At 40.0% G+C, this 19810-nt stretch overlaps 1 protein-coding gene across 1 annotated transcript in view; it reads left to right on the top strand.

The window, feature by feature from the left end:
- EPB41L4A (erythrocyte membrane protein band 4.1 like 4A) overlaps positions 1-19810 on the top strand; it is a gene marked incomplete at its 5' end in the record, with an annotated part of 172130 nt that overhangs the window by 62424 nt on the left and 89896 nt on the right. Inside the window, 5 exons of the mRNA XM_082623302.1 lie at positions 1124-1221; positions 2400-2520; positions 5040-5127; positions 7611-7699; positions 8260-8323. Coding sequence (XP_082479428.1) covers positions 1124-1221; positions 2400-2520; positions 5040-5127; positions 7611-7699; positions 8260-8323 — 460 coding nt within the window. The remainder of the gene's footprint in view (positions 1-1123; positions 1222-2399; positions 2521-5039; positions 5128-7610; positions 7700-8259; positions 8324-19810) is intronic.

The following is a 19810-nucleotide window of genomic DNA, read 5'->3' as shown; positions in this document are numbered from 1 at the left end:
CGAGGTCGTGGACAAATTTTTTCATCTCTTTGTGTCTGTTAGCTTCTTCATCTGCAAAAGAGATAGTGCTAACCTCATTTTAAAGTCTTAAATAAGTTATTGTCTGTAAAATACTTGGAATGACTTACTATATTTACAATGTTTAGAACAGTGGGTAGCACTGTTATTTATTTATTTATTTATTCATTCATTCATTCGTTCATTTATTTATTTATGGCGGCTGTGTTGGGTCTTTGTTACTGTGCGAGGGCTTTCTCTAGTAGTGGTGAGTGGAGGCTACTCTTCGTTGCTGTGTGCGGGCTTCTCATCGCGGTGACTTCTATTGTTGCGGAGCACGGGCTCTAGGTGCGCGGGCTTCAGTAGTTGTAGCATGCAGGCTTCAGTAGTTGTGACACGCAGGCTCAGTAGTTGTGGCACACAGGCTTATTTGCTTCATGGCATGTGGGATCCTCCCGGACCAGGGCTCAAACCCACGTCCCCTGCATTGGCAGGCGGATTCTTAGCCACTGCACCACCAGGGAAGCTGGCAGCACTATTATTGTACAAGGTTTTCTTCTAGCAGATGGAATGAGCAAAGCCGCAGATAATGGGCAGCATCTTAATAAGTGGGAGGATTGATGGAATTACATTATAATGACCTTTCTGTCCTGTATCCATGATTTTAGGCCCTGATAACACATAGCATATTGTCTGGGTCCTTGTAATTTGTTCATCCCAGTGAGAACATGTTGTAGTGTTAGTGGCAGTGGCAGTGATGAGAATCGTGAGACTAGCTTGTATGAAATCTCCACGTCAACCTGATGAGGTGTAGATACTTCATGGTCTCACTTTTACCCTTGAAGAGCCTGGCTGTTATGTGAAGCAGCTGCCCAAGGCCAAGAGCTCGTGAGTCCTGGAGCTGGGATGCAATCCAGTTGGTTTAACTTGAGAGCCTGCACTCTTTAGCCACTATCCTGATTGCCTCTGCAGTGTGTGTAAATAGTCCCTGTTCACGCAACGGCCCCCTCACAAAAGAGCAGAAAATGGCTTTATGTTCGTTAAAGGTGATGGGTTTCAGGGTCTGAAACTACAGGTCAGGGTAGTGGAAGATATCATTAATCTCTCTTTTCCGTTTCTCTTTTAGATATCAGTTTTTCTTGCAGGTGAAGCAAGATGTCCTTCAGGGCCGGCTGCCCTGCCCCGTCAACACTGCTGCTCAGCTGGGAGCGTATGCCATCCAGTGTAGGTTCCACTTAAGCAAATGTGCTTCAGAGCTCTTGAGAAGAATGTTTGAATTTTTCTTTTTAAGCAAGTTTATAAAGTTCTTCTTATCAAATGACATTTTGCTAAAAAGAAATTGAATTTAGTCAGAATTCAAGTTTTAATCAGTGTGCCTTCAGAAGGGGTAAAAATGAAGCCGGTTACATATCCTTTGTAGTAGGTTACATGGAGTTTTAGTCACAGGAGTAGCACTGATTCTTGATTCCATGGAAGGTCTGAAAATTTGTTCTATTCTACATTCCTCCTGAGTTGATTGATCCCTCTGAGCCACTCTGCCTCAGAGATCCCACTGCTTCCAAGCGGCTGTTGTGATGACCCCACGTGGGCAGGTGCCATTGCCAGTTTAGAGTGTGGCCCACAGTCTGCACCCATTGTCCATCAGCTCTTGCCATCAATATGGTGGCCATGGGGGCAGCTCCAGGTTGCACTGTCATTTTGGAGGCTAAAGCTGAGGCTGTTTCCACTTATATTTACTGAGCCCCTTCTAAGAATCAAGCAGGGTATGGGGGTGATGAGACAGCATGTTCCTTGCCTGTGTGATTCTTGCAGACCAGAAATAGTTTAGAAAAAATATTCTAGGAAAAATGTTGCGTAAATGAACTGGGGAACTGGTTGGGTTTGGAAGGTGGATTAATGTAGGGAGAATTTTTATAAGCATAACATAGTGAGCTCTCTGGTTTCATTTAGTTTCTTTGTGTAAACTGTAATGGGGTTATGTGCAGCATTGTATTATATTTCCATGACCGTTATGTGGGGCAGATACGTTTTGAACCATATGATTTATCTCTTGGTGTCATTGTCTGAGAGAGGATATGGTTGTTTCTCACCTCAAGCATTTCCATTATATGTACTTTAAATTCTGTTCACAACCTTTTACTTCATATAAACTGGTAAGAATAACTTAAATGAAAATGATAATCATAGTCTTGCAGAAAGCAAAAGTTTTATCTTTTTAAGATTTTGTTTATACTATATATTCTCATCAGAGTTGTTTTAAACTAAAATTAGTTATTATCTTATATAAATTTATTAATAAAGCATTTGATGAAAATGTTTAAGCATGAGAAGAAAACTTTTTTTCCTGTATTTTTAGGAATATTTTCCTAAAATGGAAAAAAATTAGTTTCTTTCTTTTTTAGCGGAACTTGGAGATTATGATCCGTATAAGCATACTGCGGGGTATGTGTCAGAGTACCGGTTTGTTCCTGATCAGAAGGAAGAACTTGAAGAAGCTATAGAAAGGATTCATAAAACTCTAATGTAAGAATCACATTTTATTAACAGTAATCAACATGTTGTACATTAGGGCCCCAGAACTTCATCTTGAAACTAGAAGTTTATATTTTTTGACCAACATCTCTCCATTTCCCGCACCGCCCCATTCCCTACCCACCCAGGCCCTGGTAACCACCGTTCTAGTCTCTGTTTTTATGAGCTTGGCTTTTTTAGATTCCACATACAGGTGGTATTATACAAGAATTTGTCTTTATCTGTCTTACTTCACTTAACATTATGCCCTCAAGGTCTATCCATACACTTGAAAGTTGCTAAGAGAGTAGATCTCAAATGTTATCACAACAAAACAGAAATGGTCATTATGTAACGAGATGGAGGTGTTAGCTATGCTATAGTGGTGATCATTTTGCAGTATATAAATGTATCAAATCAACATGTTGTACACCTTTAACTTATATAATGTTATATGTCAATTATATCTCAATAAAGCTGGAAGAAAAAGAATCCCACTTTACATCACATCGCCCATCAACCATCATTTTATGCTATTGTCAGGCTTAAGAAAAGTTTCTTAACAAATTCTTCATCTGTGCCTTGAACATTTTTTCTTTTCAAAGTTTTTTTTTTTTTTTTTTTTTTTACTGCTTATAACACTAAAATGCACATAGGAAACCCAAACAGTTTAAAAAGTATAAAGGAAAAAAAAAAAGTGAAGAAGAGAGAGTAAATCCCAGTACCTAAAGTCAACATATTTTTAGTTAATGGCCTTTCAGACCTCTCTCTATGCATGATTTCCCATAGAGAAAATTTATTTTATATAGATTTATGTATGTATGATTTTACAATGAAATCATTCTGTACATACTGTATTTTGCAATCTTCTATTTTTTTCAGTCACCAGTACCTTGTGAAATTTATTTTTTTTAAACTATAAATATATGTTATTACCACAAAAGCCTTAATGTATTCTGGATTTGCTCTGTCTTAAGTATGTAAGTTCTTCACAGTTACAAGCAAAGCCCTGTTCAGTCTCTAGCAATGAATCTGGAGATCATGATGCCATTGTGGAGCCTCAAGGGGTATTATGTTAACACCACATGCGCTTCTGAGAAATAAACACACTCCACTAGTAGGATTTTTAATTAATGGCCTGCAGCATTGAAGTTATAATTTAATTATAGTTATTTTGGTTAAATCCTCTATACTGATTAACTTTGCTTTATTGCCTCTTATGTAACATTCCCCTTTGAATTTGCTTGGTTTCTTTCAGATGTATTACAGTTAAGGTGAAAAAAAGTGTAGAATTAATCTGGTCAACAAAACATGTTTGCCTAAAGGATCTGTTTCAGTGAGTAGCACCAGAAGTCAGTTGCTGAATTGCAATCAGAGAAACTAGGCTTTCCACCTTGTATTAACATGCCCCAGAATGCTCTCCAGCCTGGTTCTAGAGTCCTTCGTTTTAAGGTTTCACTGAAGTGGGTGCTAAGAGAGTACCTGTTATAACATTATGAAGGGCACCGTCTTTGGCACATTCTGAGAATACTGATTCTGCTAGGAGTTTCCAAGTACACTTATGTTTTGAAATTATCAGGGAGCTTTGATAAAGGACCTTATCTGTTTTATGGCATGGCGTTGACAGCGTGACTCTTATTTCTAAAAGACTAAAGCTTGATCAAGGTTTGGTAGCTTTCTTGTATCTAATTTGTGGTAAACATTCTTCTTTATAGATTTCAAAAGTATTATATTGCTGGGCTTTCCAGAGTACCATGGCTGAAACATGGGATTGCATCAAAGCAGGATTTCTTAATTTTTAAAAATTTGTGACTCCTTTTGTTAACCATTAAAAATCTCTCTCTCTCTCTCTCTCATACACACACACACACACACACGCGGGCGTGCGCGCACACACACACACAGTTCCAGTCATCCATGGAGATTCCTGGCAGATGCTTACCCTCTTTAGGAATGAATGCTATTTTCTGTATATTGTCACCAATGAAGATTTTGGGAAGATTTTTATACTTTGTATTAAGAAAGTGACAAGTACTTTGACAATTTCTAAAGGACTACACATGTGCTCAGGAGATGCTGATGAGGCCTGGTTGGGTGGTGAGGGCCCCATTCTCTTTTTTCCCTCCAACACTGCTCTCCTTCGTTTGCCTCCCGGTGGAGAGCTGCCGGTACACAGAGACGTTTTACTGTCTGTAAAGGGTATGCTTTTTAATTTGAGTGCTTATATGCTCAGTAATCTCTTTGGGGGTTTCTGAAACTGAGACTTTTTAATATATGTGGGGCTACTGGGATCAGCTATAATGAGCAAAACTAGATTTGGTAAATGAAATTAACTTACAAGTATCACCTCAAGAGTATTAAAATTTTGTCACCACGAAGGCAGGAGTCTTCTTGAAATACAAAGGCTTATGTTTGCATTAGCACAAAGGATTATTTATTTTTCCAGTGAATACAGTGAAAATGGCTTCTGTTCCCTGTGAGCGTAGTAGCTATCAGTAAAGTAAGGCTCTTTGTTTTTATGCTGGGCGTAGGGGTCAGGCTCCTTCTGAAGCGGAGCTGAATTACTTGAGGACTGCTAAATCCCTGGAGATGTACGGTGTTGACCTCCATCCTGTCTATGTGAGTAACATTTAATTAACACAAAGTATTTTAAGCGGATGACATTTTCTTAAAAAGTCACTGGAACTCCCAAAGGAAAGCAGCAGTCCTGTTTAGCGAGCAGATGATACTTCTTCATCTGTGTTTTTGAACACAAAGAATCTCTTGCGTGCATTAAAGCCTAATGAGTTTTGCATAAAGGTCTGTGATTATATTTCCATGTGTAGAAAAACAATTAACTGGGCTTGAAAACACAACCTGGATAACAGCTCCAGAGGGCTTAGCTAAACATCAAAACAGTTTTAAATTGGTCTATAATTGATTATATTAGACAGAAAACAGGAGGATTTTCCAAAAAATAGATTTTATGGCTGAAAAACATTCATAAGATCACCTGCCTGCTAAAGTAGACTTTAGGCAACAGTATATGTGTAACTGTTGGTGGTTCTATGTTGGATATGCAGGTTCTGTCAATATTAGGGTTACTGCCTACTGTAGTTATTGCCACTGCATAAATAGGAGAATTTTTGCAGTTTTTCTTCAGTGGCTGATGAAAACTTACGGAATATGATCAGTGGGCACTTACACTGAATCTGTACTGAGTGTTCAGGATCCAGGTCTTCAACTTTGAGCCACTTCTCTAAGGTTACCAACTGGTTATTCTACACCAGTGAGATTGGAATGTCATTGTCTTTGATTTTATGAGAGTTTAGTTACCAATAGACAAATCTGATTATTTGAGAAAATGGACCAGGTGTCTTATTCTTTACACGAAGTGAATTGCTAAAGATTATACGTAGATTGAATGTTTGTCATTTGGATTATGGAACTCAGTTGGGTTTTTTTTGGAACTCAGTTTTTAAGAAACCCTGATAAGACTTACTGTAATGCAAACAGCTCATTGATGTTTTCATTTTGTAATATGTCTTTTGCTCATCAGAGTTTGCTAAAACAAATCATCTCATATTATTTGTAAAGAATTAGAAGCATCCCTGGTTATACTGTTAATATGGCAATAAAAGTTACATATTTGGGAGAAGTAGTAGCTCCCTGATAAATTACAGTCTAATCTCATTAAACCATTAAATGCTCCATACTACTGTCCTTTAAAAATACTTCTAAAACTTTGTGGAGTAATTTTTTTTTCTTCTAGCCACATTAATCTTGTTAGGTTTTCAGTTTTTTAAAAAATATATTTTATAGGAAATGTATAAAGAGAGAGTCTTCTGCAAAATGCCTCTGCATTTGTATAATGTTTATTCTAATTCAAAAATATTTTTTTTGTGGGAGGTGGAAATTTATGGCAAACGAACCAAATTCGTTAGAATCTTCCATACATTCCTTTAAAATCGAATTTTTAGAACTGAAAGTGGGCAACAGCTGATATTTTTTGAAAATATATTAGCTATCTTATGTTCCTTGGGAATTTGACTTTGAGGCTGTTATTTGACCTTAGGGTAGAAAAAAGATGGATACAAACACAATTCTCTGTGTGTTCTTGGTATCCACTCTGTTTGTGACCTTTTCATTTCAGAATCCCATTTTCTTTTTTTTTTCTTGCGGTACGCGGGCCTCTCACTGTTGTGGCCTCTCCTGTTGCGGAGCACAGGCTCCGGACGTGCAGGCTTAGCGGCCATGGCTCACGGGCCCAGCTGCTCCGCGGCATGTGGGATCTTCCCAGACCACGGCACGAACCCGTGTCCCCTGCATCGGCAGGTGGACTCTCAACCACTGCGCCACCAGGGAAACCCAGAATCCCATTTTCTTAATTGGGATTTGTTATTGCCCAGAAATGAAGGGTTTCCAGTCTTTACCTACCAGAAGAGATCGTATTTAAAAATTTTTGAGCAGTCTTAAAGTCACAAATGGAAATAGGAAGCAGCATGCTGGAGACCTCAGAAAATCCATGTGTATGTCTTCAGGTGGCTACCTGAGGTTTCTGGGGAGGGCGGTGGTGAACCAGGACTCATGATTGTCCTGATCAGAGAGTAAGATCAAGACGAGTCTTTGGAAGGGGCCCTTGAGAGCAGCCAGTGGTTGTCAGTTCTTGGCTGCACAGGAGAATCACCGGGAGCATTTATGTGTTTTTGATACCTGGGCCCCTTCATTATAGATTCTCATTTAACCAGTTTTGATGGTACCCAGGCATCAGCATTTTAAGCTGCATGAGGGATTCCAGTTAATGTGCAACCAGGGTTGAACACCACTGTAGAAGCAACACGGGGTGAATCAGTCAGTGGCTGGATTGGTAGGTAGTCCAGGTTCTCTTAATGAACTGAGGTGACCAGTTAGAAAGCACTAAGAAAAATTTTCTTTAAAACTTTGAAAAAAATGAGCAGCACATTAGCTACCATGATAGCTTAGCTAGCTTTCTAAGCTAATGTCTTTCAAAAACCAGATCTAGTATTTATGCAACAGATTATGTGTGTATGGCTAGTTACAGTTTGAGAAAGAGTTTTTACATGAACAAATTTATGGTTATAAACATATGTTTGTTTTTGTAGGGAGAAAACAAATCTGAGTATTTCTTAGGATTAACTCCGGTTGGTGTTGTTGTCTACAAGAATAAAAAACAAGTGGGGAAGTATTTCTGGTAAGTTTAACTTGAGGGCAGAGTTGGTATTAAAGTTGTACGCTGTATGTATTTGGCTTATGGGACTTGTATGTCATTGAAAGAGTTGGGGAAATGCAAACAGGTACATTTCCAGTGGTTGACAAGTAAATGAGTGAAATTGGGTATAAGTTTTCTCCCAATGCATATCAGTGTATCTTTTCTCTGTAAATTTCAGGTATTTTGATTCTGGACTCTCGTGTCCATGGAAGCTGTGTGTAGTAGGATTTCCTACCCATTCTAGGATAGTCTGTGGGCCCAGGACTCCTCTGAGTTCTAACTCTAAATGGGGAAGGATCTGAGAGAGATAGGGGAGCCCATAGGACTACACTATGTCTGGGAAGGCAGCACCACCAGGGCCTGGGGACTCCAGGCTTGTCTGCATTTACTGGAGAAGCCCAGGAGAGTGAGAATGGAGTTTTGTTCAAGAAGGTGTCCAGAATGAAGGATGTACATACAGGGAACTCTCTGCAATTACAGTAGCAGTCTATAAACCAGTCTTTTTCTACTGAATACTTCCCACTATCTGTTTTGCTTTTCAGGCCTCGGATTACAAAGGTTCACTTCAAGGAGACACAATTTGAACTCAGAGTACTGGGAAAAGATGTAAGTTTGTGATTAGTGCTTAGCTTCCCTGAGATGGGAAGTCTTGTCTACTCATTGATAACTTAGAAGACACGGTGAAGTAAAACCGCCATGTTTTCTTCAGCTGCAGCCACATGGAAGAAGGTTAATTGACTCATGTGAACAATTTGTCAAGGAAGGGAAGGGGAAATGAGTAGAAATGAATGAGTTGGTAATGGAGAAATGTCACTTCAGTTTTATCAAAGGAAAAAACCTAACCTTTCTAGGGCACAGGAGAGAATAGGATGTGATTATCATTATTAGTGTAATTCGATCTTCAGTATGGTCTATGAAGGTAAGATTCATGTAATCAGAAGGGTGCAGCCTGCATGCAGGATAAAACGTGTCCTAATTTTGTCCCGAAGTCAATTGAACAACAACCCGTAGGGAGTCACACTTCTGTTCTTTCCCTAGTTGAGAGTGGTAGATAAACCAGATGGGAAATTCTGGATGCTTTCAAGGGAGAGTGTAAGCCAAGGGTGCAGAAACGCTGACGGTCACTCTGCAGGTTGCCAGTGACCTCCAGGACTGTTTGGGTAGCGGGTACAGTGTTTGTCAGAGCCTCAGGGTGCTGTCGTGCATTGACAGGTAGCTTTTAGGAAACTGGGCAAAAGAAGACAGGATGTGAAAGCTTCCTTTTAATCTCCCTGTGAAACTAATGCTCCCTTGAAGTGCTGTTCCTATAATTCATGTTTATGGGATACGCGGATGAAAATATGACGTAGGAGAATTCATCCTTCTGTCTCCTTGATGCTAACTTTATGCTGAAAAAAAACTTAAGTGAATAGTGTTGAATTGACTTTCTAATAAGATACTTGTAAAAAGAAGTAAACAAAATCTGCTGATGCAGCCACAAGCTGGGATACAGGAAGCAAAGTGGCTGCAACCACAGTGGGAACCTGGTATCTGGCTTAGTGCCCCACATGTAGCAGGTGCTCAGTAAACACTTGTGGCCTGATCAGTGAACTGATGTACTGGGATGGTGGGCTGCCAAATCAGAAAACCTGATACCACTATTGGTTCTTCTTCTAGAAAAAATACAGTGATCCCTCCCAGAACTGTGTGATATGCTGCCAATTATTGATGAAACTAAAATTGGATTTTTGACATGAGTTTTAACTTGTAAGGAGCGGAAATTCCTGGTTTTTAAAGGAACGCATAGTCTAAAAAGCTTGTAGTAGTTCTCAACAGTCTAGTCTGAAGAAAGTCCAGTTTTCTTCAACCTTAAAAGATGTACTGATAAAAGATTGAATTAAAATTATCCAAAAGTATTATAGAATAGCTCATTAGATAGTAGTGTTACACAGTTTTCTTCCTATCCTGCTGCTGGTTTCATGTGACTTGATAATGCAAGGAGTAAGGTCTGTTTAATACTTGGAAATAACATTTCAGGTTTTTAATAAGAATGTGATAATGGGAATTCCCTGGCAGTCTAGTGGTTAGGACTCTGCTCTCTCACTGCTGAGGGCCTGGGTTCAATCCCTGATCGGGGAACTAAGATTAAGATCCCACAAGCTGCACAACCAAAAAAAAAAAAAAAAGTGATAATAAAATGATAAGGCTTTTCATGAAAACAAAATAAACAAAGGGATTATATCAATCTAAAAAGTTTTGGTACAGCAAGGGAAACTATCAACAAAACAAAAAGGTATTCAGGAATTCTGAATAAGTCTAAAATTATTTTTAGACTAAAATTAGTTTAAGTCTAAAAATATTTAAGTCTAAAATTATTTAAGTCTAAAATTATTTTAGACTTAAATTATTTTTAAGTCTAAAATTATTTTTAACTTAAAATTAAATCAATCAGTAGCCAAATTCCAACTCCTGTGCTCCAAAAGAAAATACTACTAATAATGTCATCATTGCCACTGTAAAACTTGTACATATTACTTTAGATTCTCCTCCCAAAGAATTCATTATTTGTTGGGGGGTTGGTAAAAATGGATAAAGGGGGTCAAAAGGTACAAACTTTCAGTGATAAAATAAATTGTATATTTGAAAGTTGCTAAGAGAGTAGATCTTAAAAAGTTCTCATCACAAGAAGGAAAACTTTTCTGTAACTATATAAGGTGACAGAGCTTGACTTATTGTGGTGACCATTTTGCATTGTATACAAATATCAAATCATTATGTTGTATACCTGAAACTAATATAAGATTATATGTCAGTTATACCTCAATAAAAATATAAAAAAGAAAAAGAAAAAGACTTTTCATAGAAGCATTACTATTATTCAAAGTCATTTTTCCATTTAGACCTAAGTTATTTTTGTGAATGAGGCCCTTTGGTGAACTCCTTGTACATTATTATTACAGTGCCTTAAAATGTCTTCTGCATCCTTGGGATAAATATTTGGTAAAGTTGCAGCTAACTCGAACTTTCAGCTTCTTACATTTCTTTATTATTAAGTGAAAACAACAACAAAATTGATGTCAGCATGTGATTTTTTTTTAAAAAATGGCAGTCTCCACAGGGTGGCCTGGTGTCCTACACACACAGCTCAGTCCCTTTGCTGTAGCATCTCTGAGAAGGCACGGATGTTTGTTTGTGTGCAGCCTGAGGCACTGTGTGCTCCTGGCAGTGGTCTCTAGTAAGGTGCCAAAGCAGGTCACATATAACTCAGGCTTGAATCAAAGGAATTTTAAAATTTATTTTATTTTTTTATTTTTTAAAAAATTTATTTATTTTTGGCTGCATTGGGTCTTCGTTGCTGTGTGCAGGCTTTCTCTAGTTGCGGCGAGCGGGGGCTACTCTTCGTTGCGGTGCGTGGGCTTCTCATTGCGGTGGCTTCTCTTGTTGTGGAGCATGGGCTCTTGGTACGTGGGCTCAGTAGTTGTGGCGCACAGGCTCAGTAGTTGTGGCGCACGGGCTTAGTTGCTCTGCGGCACGTGGGATCTTCCCGGGCCAGGGATCGAACCCGTGTCCCCTGCATTGGGAGGCGGATTCTTAACCACTGTGCCACCAGGGAAGCCCTAAAATTTATTTTATTAAATAACACACTAATTTAACCAAAGCATTCCATTTTCTCAGAATTCTGCCTTTGCAGACCCTTTCTTCTTTCTCCACCAGGGTATCTTTGTGAGGTGGTTATATACATAATGGTAGAATTCAGTTGATTATTATGGAGGTCTAACTGTAATCATAGATTAAATAAAAAAGGCCCCTGAAACCCATTACCTGGAACAATAATCACAGTCAGCTTGAAAAAGGATTGAAATCCTTATTCTACTGGTTTTCCAGTCGGCTGGTCCAGTTAGAGAGACTTAACTCTTTATGTTAGGAGCTGTTAGGGCCAAATTCAGAGATTCAGTTCCCAAAAGAACAGCAATGTCCTACAGATAAAAGATTTTCCTGGTGTCACACTATGCCACTAACACTGTCCAATTCCACATTTTAATATTTACCATGTCCAACAAAACACATTGACATATCTTATTAGATAGTAATAATGTCTAACATCTGTTTATATATTGCTTTGCATCCATAAATAACAATCTCATCTTTCTTCTTTTCAATATCCCCACCAATATTTTCTTTTTTTCTTTCTTTTATAAATTTATTTATTTATTTATATTTTTGGCTGCATTGGGTCTTCGTTGCTGTGCACGGGCTTTCTCTAGAGGTGGTGAGTGGGGGCTACTCTTTGTTGCAGTGTGTGGGCTTCTCATTGTGGTGGCTTCTCTTGTTGCAGAGCACAGGCTCTAGGCACACAGGCTTCAGTAGTTGTGGCACATGAGCTCAGTGGTTGTGGCACATGGGCTTAGTTGCTCCGCGGCACGTGGGATCTTCCCAGACAAGGCTTGAACCCATGTCCCCTGCATTGGCAGGCAGATTCTTAACCACTGCACCACCAGGGAAGTCCCAGGAGCCCCATTTTTAACATGATGAGTCTGAGGTGTCTGTTAGACTTCTGAGTGGGGACATTTAATAAGTGGGCTCTGTGAGTCTGGAGTTCAGGACCAATGTCTTTGCAGAATATTCAAATTTGAGAATCATTGACATATCCCTGGATTCAAAGCTATGACACTGGGGCTTCCCTGGTGGCGCAGTGATTGAGAGTCTGCCTGCCGATGCAGGGGACGCGGGTTCGTGCCCTGGTCCGGGAAGATCCCACATGCTGCGGAGCGGCTGGGCCCGTGAGCCATGGCCGCTGAGCCTGTGCGTCCGGAGCCTGTGCTCCACAACGGGAGAGGCCACAACAGTGAGAGGCCCGCATACCGCAAAAAAAAAAAAAAGCTATGACACTGTATGAGGTCACTAGGAGAATGAGTGTAGATGAGAAGAGAAGAGGAAGAACCAGAAAAGCAGGCTGAGAAGGAACAATCAGGGAGGTAGAAGGAATCCTAAATTGTCCTCACCTTTGCCAAGTGGAATTCATGTATTAAGTAAGGTTCATATGATGTTGACATGTCAACTTAGGTAAGGACTGAGAATCAACCTTTGGAATGTAGGAGGTCATTGATAAGACCAGTTTCAGTAGATTGAAGAGTGAGTTTTAGCAACTCCACTCTTAGCTCTTTGTACCCTAGAGAATCACAAGGGACATGGATATTCCTTGCAACACTTACGTGAAAGTAAAAAAGAAATAAAATAACAGAGACGTTCATTCATAGGAGAATGGACACCTAAATTCATGCATGTTAAGAAAAACAGAAGAAGTAATAGGAGGAGTGGAATTGGAAATGATGAGTGTGGACAGCTCTTCTGAGGAGTTTTGACACAAAGACGAACAGATAGGGAGATACCTGGTGGGGGGGGATGTGGGGCAAGAGGAGGTTGTTTTGTTTTGTTTGTAAGTTGGAAGAAATAATAGCACACCCTGATGAGAATGATCCAATACATGGTGAAAACTTGATGTAGGAGAGAGAAATGCTGGAATGATATTTGCTGAGTAGAGGATAGGAGATGCCAGCTATTGTATAAATGGAGGCATATACATGGTTTTAGAGAGCAGCCAGGGCAGTTCATCTCTGGTTTGCAGGCAGGAAGAAGGAGTGTGGGAATGTAGACTGGGGAAAGTGGTTGTTCTCTTTTCACCATTCTGCTTTTTATTTTGAGGGAACTAGGTAGCACGGTCTGCAGTTGAGACTGAGGTTGGGGAGGATGTGTTGGGGTCTGAAGGAAGAGGAAGCTATTAAATAGTAATTTGGGAGAGAAAATGGACATGGGACGTGTGGTTTGATGATGTCCTATGATAGTTCCATGGTGTGAAGTGTCATAATTTCAAGTAAGCCCACTCATGGTGTGCTTTTCTCCAGCCACATTCAGTGGCACTGGGGCCGGCACAGAGCAAGTCGGGAGTTGGTTTTGTTAAGAAAGCAATACAAAGAAAGAGAAGGGCAAGGGAACCCAGTGGGGCAGGGGAGTGATTATAGTGATTTGCCATGGAGTTGAAACTGGATAAGGAGGTGACTGAGGACAGTGAAAGAGCGGTCGAGTCTGTGGGTGGAGGTCCTGGTTTAGTTGAAAGATTGTTGGGGGTAGAGTATTGGAGGGAGTTAGCTGGAGAGGGAGGTGGTGATCAGAAAGTTGGGTGCTAGGCATTGAGATTAGGGAGGAGCTTCAGTTATTGTAAAGGGAAAGTCCTAGGGCAGTGGTTCTCCTGGGGGCAATGGCCTCTCATCCCCTGCTCCCCAGCCCTGGGGATATTTGGCAACATCTAGAGATATTGTTGGTTGTCACAGCGCTGGGTTGGGCAGGGATGGTGCTGGCTTCTAGAGGGTAGAGTTTGGCTGTGCCGCTAAACTTTTCCCGGAGTGCTGGGTGTTGGTACAGGAAGGCCCTCTTCCCCCAGCAAGTGTCAGTAGTGCTGAAGCTGAGAAACCCTACTCTGGAGTTAGGAGCATGGGGGTGAAGGGTGGAGAGAGGGGGCAAGACAACCTTGTTGGAGAAGAGAAGTTCAGGGAACTGAGATGTCCGGGAGTGGGAGGGATCTTTTTTTATATATTAAAATTTCCAGTGCAAGAGTAGTATTGGAGAGAGTGACAGAGACTGTAGTAGCATCAGCCTGTGAGGGAGATGACTTAAGGGCGACAGCCACCATAGAGAGCACAGGTGATATATATTATCTGATGAGATTCAAACCTGGGAGTTCTATGGGGAGGGAGAGAGAATGGTCTGAAAGTGGCAATGGGGAGCAAGGAGGATCCTCCCCCACTTGCAGGCCCAGTGATATGAGAAGAGGCGGGGCAGAAGGCACAGCACGACATCAGCACTGCGGTGCACACTGTCCTCGGGAGAGCCTGGGTTGGCTGGCTCAAGAGGGTGAAGGCAGCACCCTCTCTGTTTAAGAGAACAGATGGGAGCTGGGGGATTTTGCTGTTGTTGGTAGGCTATGAATTCCAGAGGGCACCAAGGAAGTGTTTCAGGATTTGGATAGCAGTGGAGGAGGGGGACAGACAAGGGGATATGCTGAGCATTATTTGGGGGTGACTGACATAAACAGGTATAGGGGACATAGTGAGACGGCGTCCAGCGTCAAGGCAGATGAAGGCGAAGAGGCTATGAAATTCGAAAGGGAGTGAGGGTTGGTTTTCCACGTCTGCTGTCCACCCTAATGATGAGGGTAGAAAGCCGGAGGGAAGTGAGATGGTCCCAGTGCACTAGCGCAGTCCTACCTTTCTTGGGAGAGGATTTCTCTGATCTGTGTGCGTGTGCTGGGTCTTGACGCTGACTGATGGACTGGAGGACTGCTGGAGGGACTGGGTGGTACATCAAGCCTAGGGCCTCACCCACTGTGATCAGATTTACCTTTCAGAAAGAGTACTCTGGCTGCAGGGTGAATGTGGAGGTGAGAACAGAGACAGACAAGTTAGGAGACTGAAGACTGATCAAGGGGAGATGACGAGGGGGTAGTCACCACAAGGAAGGAGGCAAGTGGACAGATTTGAGGGGCATTTAGGAGGTAAAATTCCTTCTGATTGGTAGCAGATTGAATTTTTTTTGTGCAAAATAGGGAGGAATTCAGGATCATACCTGAATTTCTTGGTTTCATTAACAGGAAAAGAATGCAGTCCCCAGAGTAGGCCTGGAAGTTGGCATGTACTAAGCACATTTGTTGAATAAGTGGAAAAAAAATAATGCTGTGATTACATTTACATGTGACGCATCATGGAACTAACCTCAGCCAAACCTACCCAGCCTGACGGGTTGTAGAACCAAAAGATTTCTGGCAGCTCTGGCCACGAGTAATTAGATCCACTTGGCCGAACTCTCAGCCTGCATTGAGAAGAGGAAGTCATGGTGGCCAGGAGTTGTCACTGTTTGTCAACAAGCCCAAGAGGTCTTGCTTACGTAAGCTAGGGGTTCCTTTCACGTTTTTAATAGAACTACAGATTTTTTTTTTTTTTTTTCGATAAGCAGGCCTCTCACTGTTGTGGCCTCTCCCATTGCAGAGCACAGGCTCCGGATGCGCAGGCCCAGTGGCCATGGCTCACGGGCCCAGCCGCTCTGCGGCATGTGGGATCCTCTCGGACTGGGGCACGAACCCATGTCCCCTGCATCGGCAGGTGGACTCTCAACCACTGCGCCACCAGGGAAGCCCATGAACTACAGACTTTTAAAATTTGTTTTTATTTGAAAATAATTCCAAATTTACCAAAAGTTGCAAAGATTAAAATATCACAAACAACAAGTTCCCCTTATGTTACTCACATTCACTTGTTAACATTTTACTCCATTTCCTTTTTTACTTATCTCTCTACACACACACACACTTCCTTCTGAACAATTTAACAGTAAGTTTCACGTGTCATGTGTCTCTAAATACTTCAGTGTGTGTTTCCTAAGAATAGAGATGTTCTCTAATGTGACCATAGACCACAGTACAGTTATCAACTTAATTTATGTTGGTAGAATACTTCTTTTTTTTTTAATTTTTGAATTTTATTGTATTTATTTTTTTATACAGCAGGTTCTTATTAGTTATCCATTTAATACATATTAGTGTATATATGTCAATCCCAATCTCCCAATTCATCACACCACCACCCCTCCCCCTCCACTTTCCCCCCTTAGTGTCCGTACATTTGTTCTCTACATCTGTGTCTCTATTTCTGCCCTGCAGACCGGTTCATCTGTACCATTTTTCTAGGTTTCACGTATATGCACTAATATACGATATTTGTTTTTCTCTTTCTGACTTATTTAACTCTGTATGACAGTCTCTAGATCCACCCACGTCTCTACAAATGACCCAATTTCGTTCCTTTTTATGGCTGAGTAATATTCCATTGTATATATGTACCACAACTTCTTTATCCATTCATCTGTCAATGGACATTTAGGTTGCTTCCATGACCTGGCTATTGTAAATACTGCTGCGATGAACATTGGGGTACATGTGTCTTTTTGAATTACTGGTTATGCCCAGTAGTGGGATTGCTGGGTCGTATGGTAATTCTATTTTAATTTTCCAAGGAACCTCCATACTGTTTCCATAGTGGCTGTATCAACTTACATTCCCACCAACAGTGCAAGAGGGTTCCCTTTTCTCCACACCCTCTACAGCATTTGTTGTTTGTAGATTTTCTGACGATGCCCATTCTAACCTGTGTGAGGTGATACCTCATTGTAGTTTTGATTTGCATTTCTCTAATAATTAGTGACGTTGAGCAGCTTTTCATGTGCTTCTTGGCCATCTGTATGTCTTCTTTGGAGAAATATCTATTTAGGTCTTCTGCCCATTTTTGGATTGAGTTGTTTGTTTCTTGAATATTGAGCTGCATGAGCTGTTTATATATTTTGGAGATTAATCCTTTGTCCGTTGATTCGTTTGCAAATATTTTCTCCCATTCTGAGGGTTATCTTTTCGTCTTCTTTATGGTTTCCTTTGCTGTGCAAAAACTTTGAAGTTTCATTAGGTCCCATTTGTTTATTTTTGTTTTTATTTCCATTACTCTAGGAGGTGGATCAAAAAAGATCTTGCTGTGATTTATGTCATAGAGTGTTCTGCCTATGTTTTCCTCTAAGAGTTTTATAGTGTCTGGTCTTACATTTAGGTCTCTAATCCATTTTGAGTTTATTTTTGTGTATGGTGTTAAGGAGTGTTCTAATTTCATTCTTTTACATGTACCTGTCCAGTTTTCCCAGCACCACTTATTGAAGAGACTGTCTTTTCTCCATTGTATATCCTTGCCTCCTTTGTCATAGATTAGTTGACCATAGGTGCATGGGTTTATCTCTGGGCTTGCTATCTTGTTCCATTGATCTATGTTTCTGTTTTAGTGCCAGTACCATATTGTCTTGATTACTGTAGGTTTGTAGTATAGTCTGAAGTCAGGGAGTCTGATTCCTCCAGCTCCGTTTTTTTCCCTCAAGACTGCTTTGGCTATTCGGGGTCTTTTGTGTCTCCATAAAAATTTTAAGACTTTTTTGTTCTAGTTCTGTAAAAAAATGCCATTGGTAATTTGATAAGGATTGCATTGAATCTGTAGATTGCTTTGGGTAGTACAGTCATTTTCACAATATTGATTCTTCCAATCCAAGAACATGGTATATCCCTCCATCGGTTGGTGTCATCTTTAATTTCTTTCATCAGTGTCTTATAGTTTTCTGCATACAGGTCTTTTGTCTCCTTAGGTAGGTTTATTCCTAGGTATTTTATTCTTTTCGTTGCAATTGTAAATGGGAGTGTTTCCTTAATTTCTCTTTCAGATTTTTCATCATTAGTGTATAGGAATGCAAGAGATTTCTGTGCATTAATTTTGTATCCTGCACCTTTACCAAATTCATTGATTAGCTCTAGTAGTTTTCTGGTGGCATCTTTAGGATACTGTGTATAGTGTCATGTCATCTGCAAACAGTGACACTTTTACTTCTTCTTTTCCAACTTGTATTCCTTTTATTTCTTTTTCTTCTCTGATTGCTGTGGCTAGGACTTCCAAAACTATGTTGAATAATAGTGGCGAGAGTGTATATCCTTGTCTCGTTCCTGATCTTAGAGGAAATGCTTTCAGTTTTTCACCATTGAGAATGATGTTCGCTGTGGGTTTGTTGTATATGGCCTTTATTATGTTGAGGTAGGTTCCCTCTATGCCCACTGTCTGGAGTGTTTTATCATAAATAGGTGTTGAATTTTGTCCAAAGCTTTTTCTGCATCTTTTGAGATGATCATATGGTTTTTATTCTTCAGTTTGTTAAGATGGTGTATCACATTGATTTGCGTATCTTGAAGAATCCTTGCATCCCTGGGTAAATCCCGCTTGATCATGGTGTATGATCCTTTTAATGTGTTGTTGGATTCTGTTTGCTAGTATTTTGTTGAGGATTTTTGCATCTATATTCATCAGTGATATTGGTCTCTAATTTTCTTTTTTTTTGTAGTATCTTTGTCTGGTTTTGGTATCAGGGTGATGGTGGCCTCATAGAATGAGTTTAGGAGTGTTCCTTCCTCTGCACTTATTTGGAAGAATTTGAGAAGGAAGGGTGTTAGCTCTTCTCTAAACATTTGATAGAATTCACCTGTGAAGCCATGTGGCCCTGGACTTTTGTATGTTGGAAGATTTTTAATCACAGTTTCAATATCATTACTTGTGATTGGTCTGTTCATATTTTCTATTTCTTTCTGGTTCAGTCTTGGAAGGTTATACCTTTGTAAAAATTTGTCCATTTCTTCCAGGTTGTCCATTTTATTGGCACAGAGTTGCTTGTACTAGTCTCAGGATGCTACATATTTCTGCGGTGTCTGTTTTAACTTCTCCTTTTCATTTCTGATTTTACTGATTTGAGTCCTCTCCCTCTTTTTCTTGATGAGTCTGGCTAATGGTTTATCAATTTTGTTCATCTTCTCAAAGAACCAGCTTTTAGTTTTATTGATCTTTACTATTGTTTTCTTTGTTTCTATTTCATTTATTTTTGCTCTGATCTTTATGATTTCTTTCCTTCTGCTAACTTTGGGTTTTGTTTGTTCTTCTTTCTCTAGTTCCTTTAGGTGTAAGGTTTGATTGTTTATTTGAGATTTTTCTTGTTTATTGAGGTAGGCTTGTATAGCTATAAACTTCCCTCTTAGAACTGCTTTTGCTGCATCCCATAGGTTTTGGATCGTCATGTTTTCATTTTCATTTGTCTCTAGATATTTATTGATTTCCTCTTTGATTTCTTCAGTGATCTCTTGGTTATTTAGTAGTGTATTGTTTAGCCTCCATGTGTTTGTGTTTTTTATGTTTTTTTCCCTGTAATTCATTTCTAATCTCATAGCGTTGTGGTCAGAAAAGATGCTTGATACGATTTCAGTTTTCTTAAATTTACTAAGGCTTGATTTGTGAACCAGGATGTGATGTATCCTGGAGAATGTCCCATGCACACTTGAGAAGAAAGTGTAATCTGCTGTTTTTGGACAGAATGTCCTATAAATATCAATTAAACCTATCTGGTCTGTTGTGTCATTTAAAGCTTCTGTTTCCTTATTTATTTTCATTTTGAATGATCTGTCCATTGGTGTAAGTGAGGTGTTAAATTTCCCTACTATTA

This window comes from Mesoplodon mirus (assembly GCF_964341445.2).
Source record: "Mesoplodon mirus genome assembly, chromosome: 5".
In the NCBI taxonomy this organism is placed as follows: domain Eukaryota; kingdom Metazoa; phylum Chordata; class Mammalia; order Artiodactyla; family Ziphiidae; genus Mesoplodon; species Mesoplodon mirus.
Note: the sequence above shows the minus strand (reverse complement) of the source record. Positions and strands in the feature narration are given on the sequence as shown.